A 10,552-nucleotide genomic window follows, 5' to 3' on the forward strand; every position below is an offset into this window, starting at 1 on the left:
GTTAGGTTTTTTTAAATTTGCTTTTGAAAAGTTATAACATTGACCATTCTTCCATATTTTCCCTAAGCATTTCTATTATTCTGCTAACATTTTTTATACAAATTTTCTGTCATGTCGTTTTCCATGGGGTATTCACTTTTTTATTATTCACTTACAATAGCTTTGTTATAGCACCACTTTTAACACTTCCATTCCTTAGTTTCCTTATCTATAAAATAAGGAAAATAATTGGAAATCGGCCTCTTATGGGTATTTTAAGGATAAAGTGAGATCACAAAATGAAAAACCACTAAAGCGCAGTCTCCAGGACACAGAAAGCATGTGACAGATATTTGGTGTTCATTTTTATATAGTACCATCATCTTTTTCCCTATACGGTTTCTGAGATTTGTTACTTAAAGTCTCTTTTTCTCAAGATGATGTAAAATGACAAGACAGTGCTCCCTTGCTTGCCCTGCCACTTAGGTGAGTATTTGGATATTCGTGTACATAGGCTGGACACCTAATTTTAGTTTCTGATTTTTGAAAATGTTCTAACAGTTTGTTTTTGTTTTGTACTTCTTTGTTTCTATACTTCCAAATATGAGTAAATTCATACCATACCTTATTACCTTTTACACTTATTTTTAAGGTAATTATAAATATGACACATTCTTAATGGGATAATTAATTAAGTTGGTCTGTGGCATAAATCCCACTATAAACCTAAAACATTCTATGAGGAAAAAAGTTAACTTATTTTCAAAGAAAGCTAGCATCCTGTCTTTCACAAATAAAAATCATTCAAAAATTCACTGTCCAAATATTTAAATTTCAAAGCCTTATTTTATGTAAACAGGTTGTAAGTGAAAGATATTGCAAATAGGGGCCTCCCCGGTGGCGCAGCGGTTGAGCGCTGGGTTGCGAAACTGCGCGCGGCCTCTGCGGCGCCGGTTCGATCCCCGGCTGCTCCCCGGCCACCAGAGGAGGGTCCCACATGGCGCGCAGACCTCTCCTGCCGCCCGCTGCTCCCCTCAGCAGTGTACTTCGGTCCTTCTGCCTGCTCTGCTCCCCGCTCTGGCTCTGGTGAATTCTCTCACCCTCCCGCGCTTCTGACTGTACCCAGTGCATGTATAAACAAAACAAACAAACAAACCAGCAAACAAATAAATAAAGCATGCCTCTATTAAAAAAAAAAAAAAAAAAGAAAGATATTGCAAATAAAAGGTTTAAATCCTTACCTTTTAGCAGTGCGGTAAGTATTGCTACATCTATTTCTTGCTGTTCGTCTGATCCAATGTGGAAAACAGTGATCTATTTAAAGATTAAATCATAATATTACACCTTTACACTTTAAAAGCTAAGACACAAGACATAAAACAAAAACTACACAAGAGATTTAGTCTTGGAGGGTTTTTTTTAATAAGAAATAACTTCATTTCAATAACAACAAAAAATTATTAAACTTTGTACCATTTGCCAAATAAAAATGACAAATATACTCAAAGTGTTTGGCTTCCTATTCATTTTTTAAATCTTATATCCTTTACTAGAGTAACTTACTTATGGGCTGAGGCTATGTAGGCTACTTATGTGAATTCTACAGAATGAACATAAGTGCATTCAATTAATAAGTATGTTCTTGAATGAAAAAACTGTTTTGTTCGGTTTTGTTTTGGACATTTCTTCAATTTATTTGAAATATGAAACCATTGAGAAGTAATGTAATTTCATTTTTCATAAGTAAAAGACTATCATAACCCCAAAACAAAATTTTAACTTCATTTCATAGTATACAAAGAGTACAAAAATCAATGTAATGAAAGAAAACAGCAAATCAAACCATGTTTGAGTTGTCAAAAAATGTTATCTCTAAAAGTTAAGCCCATGTTTAGATGACTGAAACAGTATTAGCCTTTCATTTGAGCACTTAAAAGTAGAATACAGATCTTCCTCAACTTAAGATGGAATCATTACATCCTACTAAACCCACTGTAAATTGAAAATTACTGTTGCCAAACAATTATAAACCAGAGACATCCTGCAGGAGGAGGAGGGAGGGGGATTAGAGGGAGGGAGGAAGAAGCACAGGGGACTGACATGATGGTACATGGGTGCACTAGGGAAGGAAATTCTATGGGGACTACACCTTGGAGGGGTGGTAAGCAAACATTGTTAAAAATGAACAATGATGTAAAAAATATATTAAAAAAGAAAAAAATTACTGTTGTCAAAAATACATTTAAAAATACACTACTACACCTACCTAATTTACTAATCATAGGTTAGCTTAGTGTACATTAAACATACTCAGAAGACTCTCAGCAGCCTAAAATTAGGCAAAATCATGCAAGACAGAGCCTATTTTATAATAAAATATTGACCAGCACATGTAATTTATTGAACTCCAAACTAAAAACAGAATGCCCGAATTCAAAATTGAAAGTAGTTTCATACTGTATGCATATATCACTTTTGCACCACTGTGAAGTTGAAAAATTGTTAAAAGTGAAACCACTGTGAAGTGGGGCTGTTCATAGTTTTTTTTCCCCATCAACTATATTTTAGAGATGTCATTAGCAACTTTAGAACTCTTCCTTGCTCCTGGGCATTATCTATTAAGGCCAAGTTATGAACCTTCTCCGAAAATACAGTCCAGAATACAGTATAAATACATCTTTCAATTACATAAAAGCTATTATCCTTATTACATGATGCCTCTCAGCTTAAAAAGGAAACAAAAATAACATCAAGTGGTTACAAATATTTCACAAATTTAAAATCCAAAAACAAAATTTTTCTACCAACTTAAATTGTGAGGAAAGAGGCTTATTCTGCTGAAATTTACTTACAAGCTCCTTTCTTTTCATGCATTCCATCAGTGTTTGAAATAAATGAACTGCTTCACTTTGGCCAAAGTTAAAAGTTTTTTTAATGGTTGAAATAATATCAGGCTCTGCTGCATCAGGAAGGTTTCTGGAATACGAGGAAACATTACTTAAGTCATAGATTTCAATTCCCATTATTTGTAAATCTAAAATGAATTAGAGAGATCCATGTAGAACCTTTAAAGATGCTATATTTCAATATTAAACATTGATAGAGTTTCTCCTTCATGAGACAACCATTATAAATCATAAGAAAGAAATGGATGGGAGGTATTTTTCTCTTTGAATTATTTTGAATTTTTTTAAGGCATATGTTACAAAATCAGTGTTCACATTTTATATTACATAATAATTTTAAGATATGGTATCATGGTGTATAAAGTATTTCACCAAGATGTCTTAAACATGCAAATATATTTTTATTGATTTTTCTCAATACATATTTAAGTGTATAAAATATAAAAATGTAAGTATTTGCAGTAAGTCTCATTCCCACTGTATCATATTTGTTCAGTTCCATCTTAACTGCTTTGAGGAAACACTATTATTTTGTATAACTTTCCAGGATTTCTTTCTCTATATACAAATAATTATTCCATCATCTTCTTTTCTACATAAAAGCTGGCATAATATACATGGTACTCTGTATCTTCCTTTGTCCATAAACATGTATTTTTTCAATATTTCCAAACTGAGCACACAGATGCCAATCTTCTATGATTACAATTAATATCATGGTGAGCAACTTTATGTTTTTTACCTGAGGATAAGACACTTCAGGTACATGCCTTTATGATGGCATAGCAAAACTGTCCTTTAGAACTAAAGAGTGAAGATTGTTATTGATAGTTGAAGATTGTTAAAAAGTTGAAATAAATCTAATATTCTAAAAACCACAAACTCTTTACATAGTTATTAAACATCTGTTATGCTAATACACTTACCCTCCTTCTTCTGTTTGTTTATGAATATATGCCAGTAGATCTGCAGCTCTGCCTGTTCCTTCACATACAACTACTGGAACAGGAGGACTTTCCTGTAGGTATTCTAAAACTGTGAGGATAACATTTGGTCCGCCTTCAAATATGAGTGCTACCACAGGGACACCTTGACCAATTCCTTAAAAAAAAAAAAAAAAAAAAAAAAAAAATAGCCAATCTATTAAATATAATAAATTAAGTAATTTAACCATACTTTTGACCCAATCAAAAATAAATAAATAAAAGCCAAAATATAATTTCTTATAAGACCGCGTTTGATTTCATTTTCAACACTCAACATAATACTATTCTGGAATAAATTAAATATGTATAAATTTCTATGTCAAGTCTGTTCTATATGACAAAATTAGAAAATCCAATATATAATTAGATATATGCTGTAGTATGTATATATATATATCTGAAAAGAAAAACTTATTTTGTATATTTTACTATTTGACCTCTTGAAATGTATAACACTAATTTATTTTTCAGTTTGTTTTTTATATTGGTATTAAGCTTCTAATACATTTTGATTCATTTAAAAATGTATTTCTGATTCCAAATGCATTGAAACACTAATATAGAAATTAACGATGAAAGCAAAATTATGTAAATGATCAATAAAATCCAAGACCTTTATAAGAGTAATAGAAAAAAAATTAGTGAATACCAATTTTTGTTTTTATAATAACCTGCAATGCAATGAGAGAAAACCCAAGTTTTTAGATGCTATCAATCATAATCAAAATGGAGTGTTCTAATTTTTCTATTCCCACTTTGTCATAGATCTCACAATTGTGGTGTCCCAAGATTAGAGAATCTCTTTTTGAAATAAAAATCTAGATGTTGAACCTGAAAGATTGACCATGACTAGAAAGCAAGACCAGCATCAAGAACATCAACCTTTAACACAAACCTACCAAAGAGCAGTAGCTACTAATTCTTTCAATTTTAAGCAAGCAGATTCTTACTTTACAGTAGTGGGTTTTTTCATTTACTTTTCAATTTTGAACTTCAACAGCATGTTTTACAATACATCATAAATTAAAAATATTTCTTAAACCCTTGGGCTATAAAAGGATTAACAAAACAACAGTTTCCAATGAAACTGTGGTTTTGAACTTGATATTTGAGTACCCTATTTGGCCTCAGACTACTTTTCCTGGTCTTTTTATTTTGTCTCAAGTTAGTCATTCTTGATTTTGCTACAAAAGGAAATGAGCACTCCAAAGAACATGCTACCATTAGAATGTTGTAGCAATTAATACAACCCAGAATAGTTTCAACAACAACAAATTTTAAATTCCCTTACTAGCATGAATTCTTTGCTGATTAATAGTTTTTTCAAGGTCTCTTCTCAGTCTGACTTCTGCCCCATACTTTCCAACAGTGCCATCATCCACCAATATGAAATGGGAATGCAGATTATTTAGAACATTCAATTTGCTCAGAGGGTTCAATAAGGTTTGATAAGGAGCAACCACCTATACAATAGCAAATGTAGAGTTAGTGGGCAGGATTAAATATAATAAAATGAAAGTAAAAATAACTTTGAAATAAGCTGTAGGCAACTAGGAAATAAAACTATGTATAGTAATAAATAGAAATTGTGAAAAAATATTTCAAATAACACGTTATTAAATAGCTAAAGATTAATCACTAATGGGTTAGAGTCTGACCCTTATCACAGTATATTTAATTATATGCAAAGGAAGAAACATTAATTAGCAAACAAATAATGTGAAGATAATAAGATCATTAGCAAATGAAGTGCAATATGTAAAGGACACCTGAGTAAAAGCAATCAGCTGTCTTATTGCTTCTCCTAGCCATACACAGAATTTTGAAAATTGATACTGCAAATATAATTGAAAGTGATCCTTATAATTTAGTTATTTCTTTTAATAACCTCTCAATAAATATCTGCAACCGATTCATATATCTTTAACCTAAATTATTCTTAGCGACAAAGTCAAAATGTCATGGAGTTGTTAAAAATGTAATGAAAACAATGAGCAAGGAATGGAAAAGGAGTGAAATACACAAAAAAGGCAAACCAAATATACTACACTATAAAGAAAAAAATTTTAATAGCTATGACAGCATTTTAGAAAGGATCAGAAGAAAATCTCAATAAAACACATTTTAAACTTAATTTGAAAAATATGGTATGCTCATGAATATTTTAAGTTGATTCACACTATTCCTGCTAAAATTTTGGTATACATAAGTTCAAATATAAGAAATTCTTACATCTCTTCCAACAAGATCATTTCTGTTTTCAATCACTCCCCAAGGAGCTAGTCCAATAGTGCAAATCTTTCGAGATGATCTGGAAGCATGTTCTTTGAGGGCATCGCCAACATGTTTTGCTACACCTGTGCATACAAAATTTGATTCACTTTACATGAAAGTGTTTACAATCCTGTGCTCAATTGTAATGTAACAATTGGTAATGTTTTTCTTCACTCATATAAGATATAAAGCAACAAGTAAACAAAAAAAAAAAATACAAAAGGACCAAATATGAATGGAGGGAGGAACTCCCCACACTGTCAAATCACTGTAACTGCCTGAAACACATGCAAAAATTAACTTTTGCTATGCTATTAGGCCTCGTTCTTTCTTAGATTCACCATATAAGTAACTATATTTTTTTAACTGCTGTACACAGCTCTAAAAAAACAAACACATGACAATAAATGAAACACACACATAAAACAATCACCAGCATTATCCAACTAAATTAAAAAATTGGTATAAAAATAAAAAATGCAATTCAAAAAAAAACAGTAAACTCCTCATTATCACTTGTTATGGGCTATCTTGTAGTATCCTCCCAAAAATTCTTTGTTGAAATCCTAATCTCAGTACCTCAAAATGTACTTGTATCTGGATATAGGGTCCTTTAGAGGTTCTGATGTTAAAATAAGGCTTCTAATAGAGTAAGTTTCTTACCTAATCTGACTGGTATCTTTATTAAAAAAAAAAAAAAAAAGGGAAATCTCAACATAGAAAAGAGCCACAAGGAATGCATGTGCACAGAGATAAAGCCGTAAGGGTGAGGGCACCGTGAGAAGGTTGCCATCTACAAGCCAAGGACAGAGACCTCAAGGAGAACCAAGCCTGCTGACATCTTGAAGTTCTAGCTTCCTAAACTGTGAGAAAATAAAACTTAAATCACCCAGCCTGTGGTATTTTGTTATGGCAGCACTAGCAAACCAGTGCATCATTCAAGCTTGATTTTTATAATGTATTAAGTTTTCATCCCTCAGCTAGATGAGGGAGGTGGCATCTTCACTGTCTTTCAATTGCTAACTTGCCTGCTTACAGTCTATTTCAAAACATCAGCCAAGTAATCTTCGCTCTTATTAACTTTCCTTTCTCATTCAGAGTAACAGCCAAAGTGTTTATAATAGGTTACAATACCTTCCATGATGGTATTTTATGCCTGTTGCTTCTACTATTCATCACGCCATCCCATCCAAGTACTGTCACTACATACCCAAATGTTCTGATACTACCTAGCTAGCACTCCTCACTTATTCCCTTCAAGCTACAGTGGATCTTTCTTGCTGTACTTCCAACACGCTAAAAAATAGCCAAAAAAATTCTTTATCACTATTTCAAGGTTTTCAGACAGATTCACCAGTTTCATTTCTTTGCTTTTAAATGATCTGCCCCACATTATTTTTATTTTGCCCCCCCCGCCCCATTTCCTTCCATCTATATTCAAGTGTCACCTTTGGTTAGATACTAGACAGTAGTCCCTCTACCATCCCTTCTCTTTATTTCATTTGTCTCCACAGCACTTATCATCTAACATATTACATATTATTTATCTCTTGTCTGCAGCTCCTCATTAGAATATAAGCTCCATGAGGTAAATAATTTATTTAATTTGTGGAATGTATTTTCAGTAGCCAGAAGAATGCCTAACATGCAATGAGGTTCAAAAAAAAGTTGATAATGAATAAGATGTTTACAAGCTAATTTACATAATTATGTTTTACTTTGGGAATACTCTACATAACAGGGAAGACTTCAAATGTAAGATTATAGTATATTAATCAGAAAGTGACTGGAGTAACACTTTACAGTAGGGATCAGCAAAATATTTTAGGCATTGCAGAGCAGTCTCTTTCACAACTCACCTCTGCTGTAATAGCACAAAAGCAGCCACTCGCAACATAAAAACAAATGTGCATGGTGGGCATGTTCCAATAAACATTTATTTAGCAATACAGAGAGTAGATTTTGTACCATAAGTTTGTGCAATTTTTGCCAACTTCTGCTCCTATTTATTTTTTAAAAATCTAAATGAAAACCAAAAACTTTTATAATTACAGTTTATACCTAGGAACTGTAGATGATTTAACAAAGAAACTGTTTATAATCAATGTTGACTTACTTCAAACATCAAGTTAGTTGATAATTAGGAAAAATTTACAAACATACTATTTAAAATTGGTATAATCATCATCTCACCTGTATTTACTCCTCCAGTTAAGATCCAGGCTCCGGTTGTAACTGCAGCTTTAATAAGACCCTTTCCAAGCAATTGTTTGATTCGTGGATGAAGTTCAAATTTCTGCATGCCCCCATGTACAGAGATAACAAGTTTGGGTAATTCCATTTGCCATTCTTTTAGCAGAAGTTGCAGAATGACTTCAGGTTTAGTGTCATACGACAGTCTTACATACTAAAAAAGATTTTTAAGAGGAAAATAAAATTCATAGGTTTTATAATACAACATTACATGACTCTGAAATAGTTTTATTTGAATCAGCTTGTTACAAAATAGATTTCATGGGATACTCTTGATATTTTTACACTACTAGGAATAAGCAGTGTCAAATGATTTCAAAGTTGGAAGAAATCATTCTCCAGGAGCTATAATTGTGGCACACCAATTTTTAAACTTTAAACTAAATCAATAACGTTATTCTTCTGTTTAAACTCAATTACTACTACTACAACTTACAATTATCCACAATACTACCATTTAGCTGTGAGTGTTCAAAGAGTGAGAAGTACTAAGGCAAGCTATGACAATGGGAAAAGGGAAAAAGAACAGTGGTGAAAAAAAAATGGAGGCTTCTATAACACTTATTATTAAGAGGCAAATAATGAATTATCTGTTTGAAAGTATTGTCAATGTCTATGCCTTTTTAAAACAGAATTGTGGCCTCCCTGGTGATGCAAGAGGTTAAGTCTCAACACTATGAAGCTACTGGCAACCAATGACCAAGTGGCTAACTCACATGTCACAGCAGACCTCCCCTGTCTCACCCGCTGCTCCCCACTCTGTCTCTGGTGAATGCTCTTACCCCTCCATGCCCTGGCCTTCATCCCAGCACTTGTATGCATAAATAAAATAAATCTTTAAAAAAAATAATAAAATTAGGGGCCTCCCAGGTGGCGCAGCAGTTGAGCGCTGGTTTGCGAAGCTGCCCGCAGCCTCTGCAGCGCTGGTTCGATCCCCGGCCACCGGGTGAAGGTCCCACATGGCACGCAGACCTCTCCTGCCACACCCACTGCTTTCCTCAGCAGTGTACTTCGTCAGTCTTCCTGTTCTGCTCTCCACTCTGACCCTGGTGAATTCTCTCGCCCTCCCATGCTTCTGACTGTACCCAGTGCTTGTATAAATAAATCTTAAAAAAAAAAAAAATTAAATTAAAACCGAATTGTGACCACACAGTAAGATAACAAAGATATTTCTAATGTGGATGACTGTTTCCTTCACTGGAAGTAGTAAGGGATTTAATCCACCAATTACTGAAAAAAAGTCAAAAAAAATTTTATCACTATTTCAAGGTTTTCGGACAGATTCACCAGTTTCATTTTTGAAAAATCATACTATAGAAAATAAGCTAACACGGTGGGAAATTGTTCTTGGTTTGAAAGGTATTTTTACAGTTATCATTCTATTAGGTGACATCACAAAATTTACTTGCTATGGGCACTTTAACTCATTTCCTTAGTCTAAAGCACCTATATAATTCAGCTCATAAGAAATCTGAAATATATAGGTATTAGAAGAAACACATTTTAAATAAGATTTAAGAAAGGTTCTTTGCAAAATAGTATACCGCTCTTTCTTCTACAGAGCTCAAACATCAAGGAAAATTTCTGCAGTCACACAAATATATCCCAAAATATTATAACCCAAAATAACAGAATTCTACAAAACTGAGAAAACTCGAATTCCTCAGGAATGTTTTGTATGCACTGAAGAGGTGTGAACCTATACTCTAAGCAAAAAATTATGCAATTTGAGAAAGTGAAAGAAATATTATAAAATGAATACACACACACAAAAGAATAATGGTAACTGTTTTATATTAAATCTTTTTTTTTTTTTTTGGTGGGACACTCGCCAGCTGGGGAACGAACCGGCGCTGCAGAGACTGCGGGCAGCCTCGCAGCCCAGTGCTCAACCGCTGCGCCATCAAGGGAGGCCCTATATTAAACCTTTCTGCATACATTTTGTTTAACTTATTATTATACTAGGACATAAAGTGTTTGGAAAAGAGTCAAACTTTTAAAAAAAAGATTGTTAGGAGTAAACGATGAATTCCACTTCCAGCAATTATGGATCTATATGGTTTTGGATTAACTCTGTCTCTAGGAATAAGAGAATACAGAAAATTCATAAACAGCATCTGTTTTAGAGAGCTACCAACATAGTGAAAACTTGTA

At 33.1% G+C, this 10,552-nt stretch overlaps 2 protein-coding genes across 2 annotated transcripts in view; both read right to left on the reverse strand.

The window, feature by feature from the left end:
* Positions 1-3,653, reverse strand: part of TRPM7 (transient receptor potential cation channel subfamily M member 7) — a gene marked incomplete at both ends in the record, with an annotated part of 53,827 nt that extends 50,174 nt beyond the window's left edge. Inside the window, 3 exons of the mRNA XM_084240155.1 lie at positions 1,221-1,293; positions 2,832-2,955; positions 3,628-3,653. Of these exons, the coding sequence (XP_084096281.1) occupies positions 1,221-1,293; positions 2,832-2,955; positions 3,628-3,653 (223 nt within the window). The remainder of the gene's footprint in view (positions 1-1,220; positions 1,294-2,831; positions 2,956-3,627) is intronic.
* Positions 3,654-3,807: 154 nt separating this feature from the next.
* On the reverse strand, positions 3,808-8,855 carry LOC311175251 (transient receptor potential cation channel subfamily M member 7-like; the record flags this gene model as incomplete). The annotated part of the gene is made up of 5 exons (XM_084240156.1): positions 3,808-3,986; positions 5,163-5,334; positions 6,104-6,228; positions 8,339-8,552; positions 8,835-8,855. 5 exons carry the CDS (start codon positions 8,853-8,855, stop codon positions 3,808-3,810), a joined length of 711 nt encoding a protein of 236 aa, XP_084096282.1.
* Positions 8,856-10,552: the final 1,697 nt, after the last annotated feature.

This window comes from Talpa europaea (assembly GCF_964194135.1).
Source record: "Talpa europaea genome assembly, chromosome: 8".
Lineage (NCBI taxonomy): Eukaryota > Metazoa > Chordata > Mammalia > Eulipotyphla > Talpidae > Talpa > Talpa europaea.